The sequence below is a fragment of the Aulonocara sp. 'chitande type north' Nkhata Bay genome, linkage group LG11 (assembly GCF_057382095.1).
Source record: "Aulonocara sp. 'chitande type north' Nkhata Bay isolate Kocher_YH1m ecotype deep benthic linkage group LG11, A_spYH_male_GT1.1, whole genome shotgun sequence".
Classification (NCBI taxonomy): Eukaryota; Metazoa; Chordata; class Actinopteri; order Cichliformes; family Cichlidae; genus Aulonocara; species Aulonocara sp. 'chitande type north' Nkhata Bay.
In genome coordinates, this window is record NC_141354.1 from 30,970,268 (window position 1) to 30,991,400 (window position 21,133).

Sequence of the window (21,133 nt, forward strand, 5' to 3'; positions counted from 1 at the left end):
CGAAAGTCTGTGTCAAAGCAGGCAAAGAAATCAAAGCAGCGCGATGATGTGCCACATTTTTGTGATACAGCTCCTAATATGGATCGTGGAGTGTTCAGCGCAAAACAGGTAAATTTAGGAAGAACTAAATGTGATGTTTTAATGCGATGTTGACTCATTTATTATTGTTATATAGAAGATTGACATTATAGATTAAATAAATTACATGTATTAGTATTCCCATATATCTTTCCTAAGACTCAACTTGAGTTCATGTTGTAGATAATACTGAACATGCAGCACTGCAGATTGCATAGTTATCGAAAAATCATTTAATGGGAAATAGATTAATGAATGATGCAGCAAACACTATCTTTCATTTTTGTGTGCAGATTCATCATCTCAGCCCCAAATGTGTTTCATGTGGGTGTTAATGAGAAAGTATTTGTCCAGATGGAAACTTGTAACAGACCTGTTAGTCTCTACCTGGAGGATGAGGTTTCTAATACTATTTTGTCTGAGAAGGGAAATGCTTCATGCAGAGAGAAGACAGAACTAGTTAAGCTCAAGGTATGCAAACTTCACCAGAAAGTAAACAATACAGACATTTCAATTTTATTTATATAGCACCAAATCACAACAACAGTTGCCTCAAGTTGCTTAGACAGAACAGAGTAGCAACTACCCACTTTACCCTAACTTTATAATTTACGTCTTTACAGCTAAACATGGCTTCTTTGTTAAGATTGCCTCAATTTCCTTCTTACGTTATGCTCGTGGCAGAGAGCCAATCCTTCACACCCAACAGGAAGTTAACAAGGGTTCTGGTGTCAAAACACAGGGGCTACATCTTCATTCAGACAGCTCAGCCAATTTATAACCCAGCAGACAGAGGTAAAAACAAAGTTAAAAAAAATAAATGAAGCAATTCTACAGACTTTACCTAACGGTGAACCTTTAAAAAAAAGACATTTTATATTCCTTTTATGTTATCGTTCTTTTAGTGAAGTACAGAATCTTCACTCTTGACCACACGATGAGGCCTCATGAGGAACCTGTCCACATATCAGTAATTGTGAGTTATAATTATTAATATTATATATTTTCTTTATAAATATATCTTTGGAAATATAACTTTGAAAGACAGAGACATACAGTTTTCCTGCCTTCTTGTCTTGGTCTGTGTTTTGGTCACTCTATGATAGAATGCTGCTGGAAACAAAATACTGAAAATCATGAAGATTGCAAAGGGAGGAGTACATCAACACTCATTCCCCATACCTGAAATCTCTCGGTAGGTTACAACAAATTTCAAATAAAAGTGAAGATGTCAAGCAACTTTGACGCTTACTGTACTTTGTTGTTCGTAAAGAACGGGTACGTGGAAGATTACTGCACACTATGAGAATGATGAAGCAAATGCTGCCTTCAGAGAGTTCAAAGTTCAGAAATTTAGTAAGTTTACTATAAACTGATTCACACAGTTTATATTGTTCTTAAAATTCACAGAAAGTATATGTTGACTCGGAAAAATTGTTTATTGTTAAAAAACTCTAGTTTTACCAAGCTTTGATGTGAACATCGCAATGGATCAGAGATACATTTTGTTGACTGATGAAGAGCTTCAATTCACCATCTCAGCAATGTAAGTACTTATTTTCTTTCCGTTAAAATAACTCTGCTGATAAGCTTTCTTTACAAATTAATATCAAGAAAAACCTTGAAAATAGTCAGATCCCATATCCTGTCATTAAACATAGGATGTTCAGCGAAATTAGAAACACCTCCCCGTTGTAGCATGTATGAATAAATACAATAAAAACAAATCTAAAAAAACAAAATATGAACATTTTAAAAGTGAGTTCTGTAATATTGCACATTGTCATGTGTGTGTGTGTGTGTGTTGTATGCTTGTCACAGTTATTGATGTTTGAGTTTGGGTTGTGTGTATGTGGTCAGTATGGAGATCACCTGTGGATAGAAACCATTCCTGAGTCTGTTGGTACTGGTTTGGATTGACCTGTAGCGCCTCCCAGAGGACAGTAGGTCAAACAGGTGAGATGCAGGATGGGTGGAGTCTCTTGTGATTGAGAATAGGGAGCTGCAAGTAATCCCAGTGGAAGGGGTTACATGAAGAGGATGTGGGGCCTGTGGATTCTCTGAGACCCAACAGGATTTTACAACATGCCGTTCTAAAGCAACTTCTATCACAAATAGAAACTGATGAGGTACAACAGTCAGGTCAGGGAGGAGATATCATCCCCGACCTTCAAGACTGAGTACCAAGCCCCAAGAATAACTACTGCGCTGAATGTGCTGAGGGTGACAGCAGCTGACCTGAACGAGGCTCAGCTGGAAATCTGTACCCTGTGTGACCAATTACCCAGACCCAAGACCTCTGCTTGATTGATAATCAGTTAAAATTGTAGATATGATAGTTGTAGGAATGCTTCAAGTGTACATGTTACTATCATATTTCCTTCTTTCTTTCTTTGCTTTTCTTCTTTAGGTACACACATGGTGAAAAGGTTAAAGGAGCTTATCACTGCCAAATTGGAGTTGTAAAAAAACATGGCTCCAGTGATCAGAAAACCACTTTTATCAAGGGTCTAGAGCTGACTGGTTCGGTGAGGATGTAGACAGTCCATTCAAAATTCAAAAATCCTGCTAATTTTAAAATCAGTAACATAATGTAAATCAGCATTGTTGCATTTTTTTTAAAGCTTTACTGTTTGTTGCAGGTCAAAGATGGAAATGCAAAGGTTTCTCTTTGGTTAAATGAGACAAATGCAAAACTTCAGAACCAGCTGAGCACAACTGTCTCTAAGATGCAGGAAAATGGAGATCAACTCTATTTGAGAGTGTTTGTTACCAACATACAAAGTAAAGGAGATATTTACATTCATCCGTTTGTAATTATTCAACTGTAGTTTTATTGTTGTTACTTGATCAGTAATGTTCTTTGTAGGTAAGTACACCCTACACATACAATATGTTAGAGTGAAAGATTCGAATATTTTTCATTGTCAATTTATACACGGGATACATACACAGGACATACGAGCCAATCTAAATACTGCTTCTCTTTTACTTTAGTATACTGTAGTTTAGGAATTACAATGTACAATAGTCACAGTAAAGCAAGATATAATTAAATAAATAAAGCATCTTGAAAAACATACAAGGACAGTAGTAGACCAACAGCTGCAGATATGACAGTGTTGAAATCATTCAAACATTGTCCTTTTAGAAGTCAGTCTCACCATGTGGGTAACCCTCTGGAAATGTATTTGAGCAGTTATGTTTTGAGAAAAAAATAGTTGCAGACTCTGGTGTAAACAAGATTTTAGAAACTTTCTACCCTCTAGAAGTTATACTGTTACCACCAGATGTTTCCCGCTGTCTCACCTATATGTCAGCTGGGAGTGGTACAGTCTCTGCATTACCCTAGTTTCACCCATCCATTTTCATTACAACTGCAAAAGCAGTTATAAAAATGGTTAGATGGAATATAATCTCATGAAACTATTAAATTACTGAAACTTAGTGGAAGTAGACTGTCCTACTGTGCAAACACTATATATTACTTTATATGGAAATTTTAATTTAATTGACAGAACTTACACTACAATATGATTGATAATGCAGTTAATATTAATACAACTAAAACCTAAAGAGAAACCCACTGCAATGTGCCAAAGACATGGAGAAATATTAACGCGACCTTTTATTTTTCTTGATAATACTGTGTACATTTTTTGGCCTAGGTGGTGAAATACAAGAGGCAGAAGTTTACCTGCGAATCTTCGCCCACAAATACACGATAGACCTCTCTCGAACTCGATCTCATTTTATTCCTGGATATCCACTGGACGTGGTGGTATGTCTGAAACTAACACATGGGAATAGTTACACAAATTACTGGAATGATCTTTAATATAACACTTTTCTTTGTTTTTCATATAGGTGCTCGTGCGTCTGCCAGATGGCTCTCCAGCAGTTGGTGTGCCAGTAAATATTAATCTACCAACATCACAGCCTTGGGAAGGCACCACTGATCAAGACGGGGCACTGTTCAATACTTTTAATGTTCATGATAAAGCTGATATTACAGTTGAAGTTAGTATCCCCAACCTTATTCAAAGGTGTTGTTTAACAGATTTGATTCCAGTTTTAACTGTTTGTTCATCTGCCTCCAACAGGTTTCTACAAATGGATTACGAGAGAGAAAAATAATGCGACGTGCTTCCTCTCAACATGACAGCTACCTTTACATGACTTTTACCAGCAGGATCTACTCTGTGAATGAATTCCTTACCATAACATTCAACACCATCAACAGCCCACGCAGTGGATATATACACTACATGGTCAGAAATATCTGACTAAATGCAATATTGTGTATTCTCATAAAGGAGCAGCATTTTGTCTTGATTTTACACGTTTTAATTGTCTTTGTTTCAGGTCTTAAGCCGGGGAATTGTAGTAAACAACGGCTCACTCCCACTTGGTATATCAGCTAAACACCAACTGCAGATAACACATAATATGGTTCCATCGTTCCGTGTGATTGGCTACTATCACAACACTAACGGTCACGTCATAGCTGATTCAGTGTGGGTAGATGTCAGGGATGAATGTGAGCTAAATGTCAAGGTAAGTAAACAGAACAGATAAAAAAGTGCAGCACGAGCAGAGAAAGCAAAACTATTTCAAATGTGTGCGCTTAAATCTGTTCATTCTCATTAATTTGGATCCTTTTTTAGTGTTCGTTAACCTATAACTTCCATAAGTATTTGGACAAGAACATTGCAGGATACTGTAATATGTCCTATGAATATTAGTTTATCTATGTAATTTCCTCTTATTTTTAAGGGGTTAATAAATTGTTCCAATGATCATTTAGATCATCATATAACACCCCCCACTCCAACACACACACACACACACACACACACACACACACACACACACACACACACACACACACACACACACACACACACACAGGAAGTGACATTACATACAAATATTTAACTAATGGAAGTGTACAAACATAGCATATATTTAAATAATTTAGATTTACCCCTGTCTACATGTATTTATATTGATAGATTTATTTGATTTTGGTTTTAGAAGTACTATTTGAATTTTCCTTGACTGAACATAAAATAATGAAAATCCTTGTATATCTTAAATGTCTTAATTTAGGTTCAACCCAAAGGTCCATTTGCACCTAAAACACAATCAAAGATAGACTTTGATCTACATGGGAACAGAGCAAAAGTGGCTTTGCTGGCTGTGGATAAGGCCTTCTACGCTCTCAATGCTGACAATAAACTCACACCCAAACAGGTTACAGTCTTACACACTACTTTCATACTTATGGTATTTTTTGTCATTTATAGGTAATCATAGTAGTAAGTCTAAGCTTTTCTTCTCAATTGTCAGGTATTCTCTACTATGAACTCATATGATCTGGGTTGTTCCTATGGTGGTGGACCTGACTCAGCATCAGTTCTGTTAGACGCTGGCTTGGCTGCTGTATCTAACGATCTGTCTGTATGGAGAAAGGGTAAGAGAAAAATTAACATTGAAATGAAAATACTAAATGAAAAGAGTTTGTGTTTTATATTTGGTGTCAAATAAATGGTTGTCTGCTGGAATAGACAGTTATCCAAAATATGGGTTCAAAAAAGTCTTAGGAAGTGCTGATTACACACCACTATTGTGTTATTCTTGTAATATGGGCCCTGTTGACCTTAAAAAGCAACAAGGATTTTTTAAATAGACAAAAGCTGAAAGTTAAAATAAAGCTACTGTTGAGCAAATGTATGAGGTATGCTGACTGTTACTGTTAATTTTATATATATATATATTTATTTTATTTTATTTTTTTTTCTGTTGCATTCAGACTTTGGCTGTGCTTCACCATCTGTGCGACAAAGACGCTCAGTGGACCTTGAACAGGAAATGATGACCTTAAGTAAGAGGATTCTGGTATTGAAAATGTTAGTCTTATAACAAAAATACCTCCTGAAAGTGCATCATTTGTCTTTTCTCATTCCCTTTAGAACTGAACTACACAGAGGAAAGCCTGCAAGAGTGTTGTGTTCATGGATTTTCTCGAATCCCAATGGAGCGAACTTGTCAGGAAAGAGCAGATCGGGTCCTTCTAGTGAAAAAAAATCCAACTTGTGCTGAAGTCTTTTTAAGGTGCTGCCTTGAAGCCGAGCGTCTAAGACAAAAAATGATCCAAGAAGAACTCCAAAAAGGATTTGGCAGGAGTGAGATAAAAATGACACTTTAAAGATCAACTTCAGTAGCTTTTAATGGGTTATTAAAGTTTGACTATGAACTTTTGTTTGTTTATCTTTTTGTTTTGTTTTGTTTTCAGGTGCAACCGCTGATGATATCGAAGACTTCTTCTTGGACACGTCTCAATACATTCGAAGATATTTTCCCCCAAGCTTTGAATTTGTAGAATTTGAAGTCACCAACAAAAGAACGTAAGCATTTTTAATGTTAATAAACATATTTCATTTTTTCCATTTCCAGTCAAATACAGTGGTTAGATGCGTAATTACACTATGCAGTAGCTTTGTCTATGTACTCATCTTTATTGGTGTTGCTGGGAATACTGTGAGTGTGTTATTTCACTTAAGCAGCTTATCTTTGAACCCCAGTATAAACTGTGTCATTTGTCTGATTGATTTGATTTAATTTGATTTCTCTTCATCAAAAACTCTTGTAGCTACTCATTGCTCCTTCCTGATTCCATCACCACATGGGAGATTCAGGTTGTCACATTATCTCCATCCACCGGTAATAATAACTCTGTGCTTTATAAACACATCACAGATATTTTTGACAGGAGCTCCTTAACTGCAACTTATTTCTATTCACTCAGGTTTCTGTGTCGTTAAGCCAGAGGAGATCAGAGCCTTTAAGAGGTCATTTGTGTCTCTGAGACTGCCCTCATTTGTGAAAAAATTTGAGCAGCTGTCGGTTTCACCTGTTATCTACAACTATGATGACTCCGAACTGCAGGTAGATTAACCTCAACATCAGCGCTGAGTGTCACTGGAAACAGTAACTACTTTGTGTGGAATAAGTAAAGATTTTTTTGTCTTCTTGGACACCTGCATGTTCACAGGTGGCAGTGCACATGGAACAAACTGAAGGGCTTTGCTCTCCTGGTTCAGCCACCACCTCATCTTACGTTAACATTACTCTTGAACCCCAATCCTCTCACTTTGTCTCCTTCTCTGCTGTGCCCATGGTCGCTGGTCCAATACCCATCAAAATACGTCTCTATGATATGGAGAATAGCTTCGGAATAGATGCAATAGAAAAAACTTTGAATGTGCAGGTGAGTGAAATGCATTAGTTTATCGTTCTATGAAATGTTTTTTATAGTAATTAACAATCCAAACCAAGGCATCTTATGTTATAGATGGAAGGATTTGAAAAGAGAGAAGAAGAAGAAACCATAGTCCTCAACTTAGATGGTGAGTGATTCGGTATTTCTCAGTAAAACCTTCATGTCAGATGTTATCTTTATATCAGCTTACTTTTGTTATGATAGGGAGAAGCTCAAAGACCTTGATCATTGATGGATCCTTACCAGATGACACAGTCCCTGACTCCAGCTCCAATATATTTGTTTCAGTAGAAGGTAGACACTGAGAGACACAGACATACAACTCACAGACGTTCGTAAATAGCTGGACTCTTAACTTTCCAGTGTTCTCATCTAACAGGGAAGGGATTTGGCAGTTCATTTGCACGAAAACTTCTTTCTCCTGAAAAAATTGCTAAGATGATCGTTTTGCCAACTGGATGTTTAGAGCAGACAATGTCAAAACTGGCTCCCACAGTTCTAGCTGTCCGGTACCTTGACTTGAGCAATCAGTGGCTTGAGCTGCCTCCTGGAAGCAGAGATGATGCTCTTAATAAAATTGAGCATGGTAGGTACACACCAGAACAGTTAATTCCTTGTATAACTACATCTTTATTATTTATTGAGGATGTTTGTAATTGTAATTTCTAATATTTTTGGCTTATCTCTTGAATCCATTCTTTGTCTTTAAAAAATACTTTAAAAAAAAGAAAAAAAAAGAAAGGAACTCAATTTCAATTTTATTTATTTATAAAGCACCTCATCTCATGCACCTCACATCTCAAGATGCTTTATATTGTAAGGTAGACCCTACAATAATACATACAGAGAAAACATCACGAGGCTGTACTAGTGGCCATTCTCCAAATGTGAATGAGTACTTTTTAGCTGGATTAAGTTTTTCTTCATTATGTTATTGGTTTCTCTGTTGCAACAGCAACATATTTGTAATGTCACCCCCAGCGTAAACAAGACTCAATGAGAGACTACACATCTCCCTATTATAGGTGTTCCTCTCTAAAGTAGGCTTATAAAGTAGAACGAAGTTTACTTTTATAGATACACCATGAGGAAAAAATCCACTACATATACTCTTGTTAGCGCCCCGTATTGTGAAGCAATTGGATGACATTTCCTGCCACAACCCCTGAAACATTTATTAACTGAATAAATTAATTACGTAACAAGACTTATGATGTGACACAAACACAATTACTATTGTGCTGCATTCTTTCACTGGATCAGGTGAAGAACTCTGTCTTTTAAACCCTATAAATCAACTATTTTGGTGTAACTGGTTCTCAACCAGTTCTTCTTTTTTTTTTTTTTTTCAAATGTTCTCTTCTTCAATTTCCATTAAAAATAACAAATAATATATATAATATTGATCTGTGGCACTGAAAATTAGGTTGGGCTGGTCGATTGAATATGTTGTCTGGTGTAACTGAAAAAGCAGTTATGTTGTAAATATTATATACATACATATATATATATATATATATTTAATCAGGCTATACGTGGGTTATGACAAAATGGGGAACCAAAGCTGATGGATCTTATGGCTCATTCTATACAATGCCACACAGCAGTAATTGGTGAGTATTTGTTATTGCCACTATTATTATTACTTCTTCAATTTTTGTTGTTTTTTGGTTGTTACTGTCACAGTGTCACATAAAAACAAATTTTCTTCATTTTTACTCTGTACGACTATTAAACAAACTTTTCCATATGCTCTTTTCACTTGTTTATCTTCTTTTGTCCTCAGGGTGACTGCCCTTGTAGTGAAAATATTTTCATTGGTGGCACAACGCCAAACAGCCGTTTTTGGACTGCAGGGTCGAATTAATAAAGTTGTGCCAGAAATAAATATCAGGAAACCAGTCAAATACCTGCTCAAAATACAGAATACTCAGGATGGGTCGTTCAGTGATCCAAATCCTGTGATACACAGAGGAGTCCTGGTAACTTCTCTCAAAAGTTAAAACATGGTCTGCATGTTGGCCTATATGTAAACCCAGTATCAGATTTTTATAGATAAATCTGAAGTACATACATTTGAATGCACACTACTGTTTCTGTGTGTTTAATGTAGAAAGGCAAAAACCAAGATGCATCCATGACTGCGTTTATGACTATTGCATTGTACCGGTCCCTTGAATTCCTCCAGCTTGAAGTGCGAAATGATGTGGTAAGTTGATATTTGAACCTACTGTCTGTGCTAACTGTTATTAGCAGTGACAGTGGGACAACGTAGTCAATCATCTCAAAAGCTAATTAAAATATCAAGAGTCAAGTTGCACTGAGGATGAATCCTCATAACTCTGATGACTCATCAAATACAAAAATACGCTTAACAGAAGTTTATTTTATGATCAAATTTCAAACACTATTGATCAGAAAAATGAAGAAAGCAGAACGTCATCAAAAGTTGGAATGATAACATTTAATTTAAATAGTAATATCTCCCAGTACAACATGTTTGTATGATTATGATGTTTCTCTTATAAATGGCAATTAATAATTTGCATTGGAACTTTTAATTTTTTTTTCACTTATTCTTTATTCTGCCGCTAGGAAGCAAGTATTTTGAGATCGACATCATATCTCCTATCACACCTAGCGGAGCTTCAGCATCCCTATGCCATTGCCATTACAGCCTATTGCCTCTCAGTGTGCCTGCCAGAAGGAACAGATCATTCACGTACATGGGCAAAACTTAAAGCAGGGGCTGTTAAAAGTAGGTGTATCTGATATTCTTATGTAAGGGCTGTTTCTGCATCACCATAATAATGTTAGTCCGGGATCAAAATTGCAACTAACCAGCCATATTGTTGTGATGTCATTGCTTTGAAATATGGGAAAAAAGAAAAACAAATTCCCTTCATTATGTAGAACTCTTTTCTGGAACAAATGGTAAGCATTTCAAGTGATTTATTTAATAAGTTATATAGTATAATAAATAAATGATCAAGTTAGGTTTGGTGTTAGCCAACTTCAGGCTTGCTCCTCCCCCTTTTGTGAGTGTGGACGCTTCCTCTCTTTGCTCTTTAAATGCTTTGCTTCTTTTCCCAGGAGAAGCTGGGACCCTGTTTACTAGAAGGTTTTCAAATTTCTGTACTTTTAGGTGACAGAAGGAGACATGTGGCCTGGTCAAAACACAGAGAGCGGCACTCTAAAAGATCTTTAAATATAGTAAACATACCTTGTGTGCCACAGACTGCTCCCAAACACTCTAAAACACTTAAGTTGGCTTTATTAAACATTAGATCCTTAGCTGGGAAAACATTTTTAATTAATGATAACTGTTTTTAACTGAAACTTGGTTGGACCAAAGTAACAGTGGAGCTGTTCTCATCGAGACGACCCCTCCTAACTACAATTTTATCAGTGAGGCCAGGGTGAGCAGGAGGGGGGGGGGGGGGGGGGGGGGGGGGGTTGCTGTCTTATTCAATGAATCATTTCAATGTAAGCAGCTATCACCTGGAAGTTTTCAGTCTTTTGAATATGTGGCTTTACGGCTGAAGGCCCCATCCAAAGTTGTGTTTCTTTTTCTCGGTATGTAACAGAGGCCACACATAATAGAGGACACACTCTTGACCTACTGATCTCCAAGGGTCTGAGCATTTCAAAGGTTACTGTGTCTGATGTGGGCCTGTCTGATCATTACTGTGTTTTCTTTGACAGTAAAATTTCAGCCCACACAAATATATCAACAGCAGTGATCACAAAACGGTGCATAACTGAATACAGTAGTGAGATATTTAACCAGGTCTTCCCATTAACACCTGACCTGTCCAGAGGTTCAGTCAATGAGCTCGTCAATAGCTTCAATGCTAAAATGTTAAATGTAATGGACTCTATTGCTCCCATTAAGGTGAAGATTATCTCTGGAAGGAAAAAGTCTCCCTGGAGAAACTCCACACTGGTGAAAAATGAAAAAAGAGAGTGTAGGAAAGCTGAGCGCAGATGGAGAAAAACAAACCTCCAGGTTCATTATGACATCTATAAAGAGAAACTTCACAATTATAGTTCACAACTGAGGAGTGCAAGGAGGTCCTACTTCTCTGACATCATCACTAAAAACAGTCATAATGCTCGGGTCTTATTTTCTACAGTTGACAGGCTAACAAACCCTCCTGTGTCAGTGGCAGCTGAACTTCATTCGACCATGGCCTGCAATGACTTTGCCAAATTCTTCACAGACAAAATCCAAAAGATTAGACAAGCAATTGGTACATCAACAGCAGATTCAGAATATGTACTGTGTCCACCGAAAAACTGTTTAAACACCATAAAACAGTTTCACCCTATTAACAGCAAAGACCTGGAGGACATCTTAGGTCAACTGAACTCCTCCTCTTGCTGTTTAGATGTCCTGCCAACAAGTTTTTTCAAAAAGGTCTCAAAGACTTTGGAGTCAGACCTGTTACAGATCGTCAACTTTTCTTTAATGTCAGGTGTGTTTCCAGAACCACTAAAAACTGTAATTAAACCTATACTGAAAAAGGACAATCTTGACAAGACACAAATGAACAACCACAGGACGATCTCAAATCTCCCATTTTTAAGTAAGATCATTGAAAAAGCAGTTTCAAGTTTTTTATCAAGGATAAAAGATCTGATGTCTCAACAGGACCTGGAAAAACCAGTTCATGTATTCATCTTTAGTAGGCTTGATTACTGTAACAGCATCTTTACAGGTCTACCTAAAAAATCAGTCAGACATCTACAGTTCATTCAGAACTCTGCTGCTCGAGTCCTCACTAAGACCCAAAAAAGTGGACCACATCAGTCCAGCTCTGAGGTCTTTACACTGGCTGCCTGTCCGTCAGAGGATAGACTTTAAAGTTCTGATGCTGGTCTATAAAGCTCTGAATGGTTTAGGACCAAAATACATCAGTGACCTCCTGACCCAGTATGAACCTTCCAGATCCCTCAGGTCATCTGGATCCGGTTTTTTATCAGTTCCCAGAGTCAGAACCAGACACGGAGAAGCTGCATTCAGCTTTAATGCCCCATATATCTGGAACAAACTCCCAGAAAGCCTCAGATCAGCTGAAACACTCGGTTTATTTAAATCCAGGTTGAAGACTCACCTGTTCTCAGCTGCATTTGAATAAAGCACCAAATCCACACTTTTAAGCTTAAATTTCAAAACTTATATTTTAACTACTGATTTTATCTATTGTTCTGATTTTATCTACAGTTTTTTTAATCAATTTTAAATCATGCTTTTTATTTTTTAATGTCTATCTAAAGCACTTTGAATCACCTTGTTGTTGAATTGAGCTATATAAATAAACTTGCCTTGCCTTGCCTTGCTAAGGTAACCCCTGACTCATGCTAAGTAGTCTAGCCAAAAGTAGCCAAAAGTATAGACCAGTGACTAGGCTTGACAGGATTACAACAGGAACTGAGGTGAATGCAAGTGAAAAAGATACACAAAAGATACAATTTACAATTTCAACAATACCAAGTAATAAGCTGTCATAACAAAGCAAACAAACCAAAAAAAACCAAAGTTCTATTAGTCAAGTCAAGATTGCTTTTAATTTCAGTTCTGTTATTGTTTTGTTACCGGTAGAAAAGAATGAAGTTCTTTAACAAGGGTTCAGTTCAGTCTGGGCACCAGCTCGCCATCTCCATCCGGAGAAAATCCAGGAATCAGTTCAAGCTGCTTTTTAGACACCAAAATAAATACAAGATGAGGTATCAGGGCGAACATAGCAAGGCACACAGTCACACGGTCTCTCTAGCTCATGCTCCTATCAACAAGAAGACCCCAATAGTTCAGCATGGACTGTCTGCAGCCTGTCTTGTTTACTTCTCAAAGTGCAAAAGACCTAGCTAATACGTGATGGTGATCCTCCTGCTTGGAAGGCGGGACGAGCATTGCTTCTAAACTAGTATCACCCATCGCGATCTGTGAAGCAGGAAAATAAAATTAGAGAGAGGATTGCACCTCTTTTCAAAACAAGTATTTTTTTCAAGTAAAAGTGTGAAAATGCAATGATACAAATAAAAGGGAGAAAGAAAGAAATTTGAAAAATAAAAGAGATTTTCTCAGCTAGGTTACACTAACTTCTTGGCTAAATGCTTAAACAATGTCAATGGTCAGTTCCAATGTTTACTCTGGAACAAAATTATTATGATTATGTAGGAACAACACCAACACTGAGAACTCGATTGGACTGGACTTACCTTCAATGCACAAAGTCTGGGTGATCGGTGTACAATCCACTGTTGCTATCTGTAATTTAAATTGAATTTCTCGATATTGCTAATAATGGATGATCAACTGAGAAAAGTTGGGATATCTGGAAAGAAGGATCACTTAGCATTATATTGTTTAATAATTACATTACTCTTTGCTGTTATTTGATTTATTTGTTTATGCATCTTTAATTACCAGGGAAAGATGGCTGTTCTTTCTGGCCATCTGATGATAACCAAAAGGTGGATGCTATCACAGTAGAGACAACAGCCTATGCTCTCCTAACTGCAGTTCAGCTTGGGCATGTGAAAGAGGCTGATGAAATAGCCTGCTGGTTAAACTCCCAAGAAAACTATTATGGAGGCTTCAAGTCAACACAGGTGATTAGGCTAGAGCCAAAGAGTACATCTTTGAATGGAGCTCCTGTTTCCCTTTTTGTCTGACATCATATATTCACCATCAGAGTAGAGATATTAAATATTATATTAATAAGTTCTTACCATTCCCAGGATACCCTCGTGGCCCTGGAAGCCCTCGCGGAGTATGAGCTAAAGAAATCTGCCAGTTCTGAAACAAGAATGAAAGCAGAGTTCACATCCCCAACAAGGAATGAAATTGTAACACTTCAACTGGAAAATAAGAAGGAAAGAGTGGAAACTGACTTGAAGGTATCATAAAACATTGCACTCAGACATATCTATATAAGATTAAATCCCATTCTGAATTTTTTTCTAAATACATTTTTTTGTGTCTGTTGTTCTAGAAATTTACAGGGAACAAAATCACTGCAAATCTGACTGGAAAAGGAGAAATTAAGTTTAAAGTATGTTGGATTCACTTCTTTGTTTTTATATTATGAATCAGATCTATAATTGACTCTAAATGTCCCTTGTAGATTGTTAAGGCTTACCATTTATTGGAACCCAAGGATGAATGTGACCAGGTGTCTATCAGTGTCAGAGTGGAGGGGAAAGTGAAGTACACTGGTGAGATTTGTAAATGCTAACAAATCACAACTACTGATAAAATGCACACACTTACATTAATCTTTGTCTATCTAGCTCCGATATTAGAAAATTATGAATACTATGACTACGATGATGCAAAACAAGACCAGGAAGACCTGGGACGAACAGCTATTGAGGGGTCTGATGCTCACACCCGATACAGGAGAACTGTTGATAACAACTTAAGTACAAAAGAGGCTGTTACCTACACTGTCTGTGTCAGGTTAGTTAAAAAAATCCACATCACATTTATTATTTATTAATATACACAAAAGAAAGAACTCTGCAATAAAAAGTCCACAACTCCTGAGCCATCTCAGAACATCTCTTTTCCTTTCCGTGGCCATAGGCAGAAGAGCAATCTTACAGGAATGGCCATTGCTGACATCACATTACTGAGTGGATTTAAGGCTGAAACTAAAACTTTGGAGAGGGTTAGTGGGTGTCTTTTCTTACTCTTCATCACTGTGTCCCTTGCTTGCTCAGCAGGAGCAAGGGAGGACCACATCTGTTTTAGTCACCTGTGGTCCTGGGTGTCACATCTGGATGCTGATATCAAAGGAAATAAAGGGCACATAATAAAACAAGCCATTATTATTAGGGCACAAATCAGTCCTGCAGTCAATGAATACTTAAAGTCCAATAATTATAAACAGCAAAAGTTCAGACAAATAATGTCATATTTTGGAGGAGTGAGGGCCCAGAAGCAGACTCTACAGGTAAACAGATGTAAGCAAAAAGTTAACCTTTTTGGTTGATAGCAAACTCCAAATAAACTAAAACTAGCATAGAACATGTAGTGAACACAACAGTAAAACACAAACAACAGTAAAACACTTTAAGTACACTCAGACACAAAAGGGCAATTAGGGAGGAGTGGAAACATGAGTGTACCACAGCTAATAAGCAACAAGAAAACTTGGAAAGTAAACCTAAATACAAAGCAGGAGAGACAAAGGACTATCAAACTAAAGCAGGAAGTAAAAACTGTAGCTCAGTAGAGAATGCAAAGACATGCATGAACTTAACAAAAGTTCAAATAGAGGGTGACTGGGGTGTGACCTATAATAAGCTATGATCATCATGCCATCATGTTCACATGAAAGAGGTATCATGTGTTTGCGTCATGTGATATGTTTCTTGTGTCATTTTTTTATCAGTACAACTTGCACTTTAGGAACAAATGGTAACACCTGGATATGTTTAATATTCTGTGCTTCTGTGAATCAAGGTGTTTAAATCATTTTGTCTGGCATGTAGTAACGTTTTAGCCTTTTTAGCTGCATTTGGACACAGGCAGTATAAACACAGATTTCAAAACTCCAAATACACTTATTTTTAAACTGACAATCAACAAGAACAAAGCTTCTTTAGGCCTATAGCCATAAAATTGCTTTGAAATATCTTACAGCTAGCAGAAAAAAGAAGCAAGGAATGAAGTTCCATTCTGTAAGAATCAAGGTTTCTCATTGTTGCTTGTTAGAGAAGGAGAAAAGCTTCATATGATCAAACAAAAGACCATATATTAGCTGTGTCCCAATTCCTAGGCCGATTACGTCACAGCCAGGCGACGAAGGCCATCCCAATTCGAAGGATGCACCAAATGGGGCAGACAAATGCGTCCTTCATTTTCCCTGATTTGAAAGATTGGTTGGGTGTATCCTTTGTGGCCCAAACTATCCCAGAATTCATAGCGCGCCCAACCAATTCCAGTTTCTAACAATGGCGGCAGCTACTTAGTTTTAATATTACTCTTTCTGGTTCACAAACTAAACCTTTAAGATATTTTCAGGCGAGAATGTAGCTGTGTAAACTTCAAATATCTGCTCGATTAATCAAGACATCACATATTTGCAAAAGTCTGTTGCCCCACTGGGAGGTCGAGGCTCACTAGAACCGGTGAGAACACTGGACTCCCGGCACATTATTTTCAGCTGGGGAAGGAAAAAGGAAGGGAAATAACTAAATGGAAAGATAACACACATGGACATGAATAGATAAAATACAAAGGAATAAAAGGAAATCAAAGGTAAACTTCAGAAACTTCCTTTTTGCTATAACGTAGAATCAATTAATTCTTGTCTTCTCCAGCTAATGGAGCCATCTGAGCAATACATTTCCCATTTTGAGGAGTCTTTTGGAAAAGTTCTGCTCTACTTCAATGAGGTACTGCTGAATTCAAATTATATACAATAATTGTACTTGGCCAACACTGAAACATTTTTTTAATCTCTCTAGCTTTTTAAATCTGAGGAATGTATTAGTTTTGAAGCTACACAGCAGGTACCGGTTGGTCTTCTACAGCCTGCTCCAGTCTCGTTCTATGATTATTATGAACCAAGTAAGATTTTCATTTCAGAAATTTCTGTATGTATTTGTTAGGAAAGAAGGGATTTTATCATCAGGACTATTTGTGTTTTTCCTGCAGATCGAAAGTGTACTGTGTTCTATTCTGCACCGCAAAGAAGCAAGATGGTCTCCACATTGTGTTCGGAGGACGTGTGCCAATGCGCAGAAAGTAGGAAAATACTTTTACTGTTCAATCTTTATTAGGGCCTCTGTCTAAACTGAAACATCTAAATCTGGAAAACACTGAAACAGTCAAATTAATGTAACTATCTCAGCTGAAACAATCTTTATTTTATTATCAGTGCTGTTTGTAAAGCATAACTCAAAATTAGATGAAATTTTCTTTAAACTGCTTTTGCCACAGACCACTAGCCCATATTTGTGATTGGGCTGCACAGACTCTGTTGAAACTCCTTTTTCATTTAATGTAAGAAAGAAATTTTTCACAGGGCTCATTAAGGGTGCACCTAAATACACCCACATCGGATGAGCGAGACATAAATAAAGCCATAGTGGCTCGGATGTCTCCAGGATTAACAAGGTGTGCGTCAGGTGTTGAGGTACCAGGGTATACTGATGAGAATTAGGCTACTAGGACAAAGCATAAGTTGATAAGGGATGATAATAGAGAACTGCTGTAACGCTACTATACATGTAACCCTAGTGAAAGAGGATGTGGGACCGATGAATTCTTCATCTAGACTAACATTCAAAACACTGGTAGCTCAGTGTTCCAACATTTTCAAGAAGCAACTGCTATTGCAACTAGAGATTGATGAGATACAACACAAATGCTATAGCAAGGGAGAATCAGGATATCAGGTTAGGAGGGAGATATCATCATCCCCACACACTGAGATCAGGTATCAAGAAAAAACAGGTACATTAAAAGCCAGAGCAACTGACCTGAAAGAGAAGATCCCGGCTAAGCTGGACCCTCCATGAATGAATACCAAAACTCTGAACATCTACCATAAGATTTAATCCAGAGTTACAGAGTATCCCTACTGCGACCATCACTGAAATCAACCAGGTGATCTATATCACAGCAACAGTTATCCTTCAGATACTTGGCTACAAGATGAAGGGCCACAAGGAGCAGTACCCTGTATGGATAAGGAGACTAGAGGTCAAGATAAAGGTCAGTTAGCCAACTGCAGAACAGTGTTAACTGACAAAGGGTCTAAGAAGTAATCCGAGGCCTGCCAAAAAAAGGATCCCAGCCTTGGCTCACCCCTTGATGAGGTAGAATACAGAGATAGAAGGCAGGAGAATAAACCAGCTATACTCCACTGAACCATTCAAGGAGTACTCTAGGTGGCAGGGGAACAATATGAGAACAGCCCCACTCAGCCTGGAAATGAAGGAAAACTAGAAAAACATATGGGAGAAGGATGCAACACATAACAACGATGCTTAGTGGTTAGTGGGTCTAAAAGCAGCCCGCAGCCACCTCTCTGAACAGGATTATCACAACCAAAGTGTCTGTACTGGAACATTTGTGCTGAGTAAGACCTGAGGTCAAAATGTGATAACCAAGCTAAGATCCTATCAGACTAACAAACTGGTGATGGCTAAGCAGCCAGACAAAGTAGTAGTGGAGAAGCAGAGGAAGATGGCTGCAGCAATAGATCTAGCTATACCAAGTGATAGCTACATCAGGCAGGAAGAGCACGAGAAGCTTGAGAAATGCCAACCTGAAGGCCACATGAAGTTTGTAGGTACTGACTCTGCAGAAATCTGGCGACCTCTGTGCGCTCGTGCCTCAAAATCTGCCAACCCCACACTGTGATTTGACTGCCCTACCACTTTGTGGCTGAATTGCTGTTGTTTCCCATCGCTTCCACTTAATTATAATACCAACACTTGACTCTGGAATATTTAGCTGCAAGGGCAGGTGCATCCTATCATGGTACCACGCTGGAATTCACTGAGCTCCTGAGAGCGAACCATTTGTTCACAAATGTTTGCAGAAGCATGCTTAGGTACTTGATTTTAGATACCTGTGACCATGGAAGAACACCTGAATTTAATGATTTGGATGGGTAAATGAATACTTACTATACTGGTAATATAGTATATGCAGTAATATATATCGACCGTCCGTGAATGTTACTGTAGTCTATGAATGAGAAATATTGATTTAAACCCAAAATGCATCATATGACTGTAAAATCACCCTGCTGTGTAATCGATTATCATGCAAACAATGAATGAATGACATCTACCAATGAATATTAGATAGTGTTTGAAAGCAATTAGCTTAATATGCACACTTTCTGACAAGTATTTGTGAATAAAAGCATTCCAGTGCCTTATTAGGTTGATGTATAATTGAAAACTCACTCATGTTCATTCATGTTTTTATAGGACCTTGTCATAAACTACAAGATACATTCAATCGAAAAAGAAGAATTAGGAAGATTAACCGTGTCCAACATGCTTGCTTCTTCCCTATCGTAGATTATGGTGTGTATTCTAAACAAAACATTTATTTGCATCAAATAATAACTGCTTGCTATCATGATTTTTAAATATTAATCATATTAAGCCTTTTTTTGTTTTGTTTTCCAGCATACATTGTTGAGGTCACCAGCATTTCTGTGAAGAGTAACTTTGAGCTGTACACTACTTCTGTAATTGACGTTCTCAGATCAAGTAAGTGAACTAACTACAAGCCTTATAAGATGCTGTAAAACTGACTCTTATATCATATGTTTCATTATGTTTATTAAAAAGCTTTCTTTAAATATTATGATTATAATGAATATAATTTATTGAGTCTAATCCTTCTGCTAGATAACGATGCGTCAGTGAGTGAGAACTCAGTCCGAGTGTTTGCTAAGAGGGTTCACTGCAAAGGAAAATTACACTTGGAAAAACAGTATCTCATCATGGGCAAAGATGGCACGACAAAAGATTCAAGTGGAATGTGAGTATGTCAGTGATATTAAGGAAAGTGTGTTTTCATAAAATGATTCTCTGGTCAACCATTTTTTCTTTTTATAGGATGCAGTATCTGCTGGAATCAAACACATGGGTTGAAAAGAAACCTTCAGTAGAATGTAGTAAAAGTGTCAATAAATATGTTTGCAAGGAGTTTGATGAGTTTGTAGATGAGTACAAGGTGGATGGCTGCAGACAGTGAAGCAACCTGCTCTCATTTTCATTTTCATGCAAGTCAGTTAAATGAATTTCCCATCAGATACACAGTTAGCATGGATGTTAAGAGTTTCTGTTGTTGCTTTTACTTTTTGGCTTATTCTACTGCCACATCACATAGTTGCACATGTATGTTCTGCATGTATCTAGTGATTTGGCTTTTCCTTTGCTCCTTCTAAACTGCTTTAATAAAATATCCTGCATTCAAAAAGTCTAAATTCTGGACATTCCCTTTTTAACCTTTTGTGAAACAGCAAAGGTAAAAACCTATGTTTTATCACAGGTTACTCTACCATTAAAAATGAACAGATTCTTGAGGTCTATTAAAGGCCACTAATTTTCATTAGTTAGTTACCAAGCGCACAGATTTAGAGGAGAGCTGCTGCTACACTGACAAGCACGCAATCAGAGGGAGCAGGATCAACATCAGGAGGGCAGTTAGAGCTGGGCGAGTATCCTTCCTGCCTCCATCTGACCTCAGTCTGCCTACTGGGTGATAATCATAGCATTAGAGATTAAGACTTTTTAAACAGAGACCCTATTAACTATTAGCAAAATCACATACAGATAAACTCTGTTTTAGCACCCTGTAACACTTTTAACATAAAAGGCTGGATGTTAAGTCCTTTTACCCTCTCTCAGATGTAAAGAGAGGTAATGCCATCTTTCTCAACACTAGCTACCCATGAATCAAAATGGTATAAGCTTATGACTCAGTCACGTTGTGATTTAACCTGTAACCTTTAACCATTTATTTATATGCAAAACAATGTTCTGTGTTTCATTTAAATCGTCTAATATTGAGCAAATGACATTGCATGTGTATTACAGTACTAGTCCAAAGGAGCAGTAATACACACACAAAGTAGCAAGAAACAGAAGCAACTGGAAAAAAGATTTATATTTATAGTTTAAAACAATCTAATTACCATAATGATGTTTAATTTTGAATATCATGAAGTGCCTTGCTATATTTATTTACCTTATTATTCAATTCACTAATTAATACACACATAA

General features: G+C 37.3%; 1 protein-coding gene across 1 annotated transcript; it reads left to right on the plus strand.

The window, feature by feature from the left end:
* Positions 1 to 20,327, plus strand: LOC147319439 (complement C4-B-like). Its single transcript, XM_086312083.1, has 41 exons — positions 1 to 108; positions 372 to 549; positions 702 to 873; positions 984 to 1,054; positions 1,185 to 1,273; positions 1,352 to 1,434; positions 1,537 to 1,624; positions 2,489 to 2,606; positions 2,721 to 2,862; positions 3,747 to 3,859; positions 3,946 to 4,098; positions 4,182 to 4,349; positions 4,444 to 4,635; positions 5,191 to 5,334; positions 5,431 to 5,554; positions 5,894 to 5,965; positions 6,054 to 6,266; positions 6,377 to 6,488; positions 6,734 to 6,804; positions 6,890 to 7,029; positions 7,136 to 7,351; positions 7,436 to 7,490; positions 7,568 to 7,657; positions 7,743 to 7,949; positions 8,892 to 8,976; positions 9,150 to 9,345; positions 9,477 to 9,572; positions 9,959 to 10,121; positions 13,797 to 13,978; positions 14,108 to 14,266; positions 14,362 to 14,421; positions 14,494 to 14,584; positions 14,660 to 14,828; positions 14,955 to 15,039; positions 16,697 to 16,771; positions 16,844 to 16,946; positions 17,034 to 17,123; positions 19,325 to 19,423; positions 19,529 to 19,612; positions 19,754 to 19,886; positions 19,964 to 20,327. The coding sequence occupies exons 1-41, from the start codon at positions 44 to 46 to the stop codon at positions 20,100 to 20,102; spliced, it is 5,085 nt and encodes a 1,694-aa protein (XP_086168209.1). The 5' UTR covers positions 1 to 43; the 3' UTR covers positions 20,103 to 20,327.
* The last annotated feature ends 806 nt before the right edge of the window (positions 20,328 to 21,133 follow it).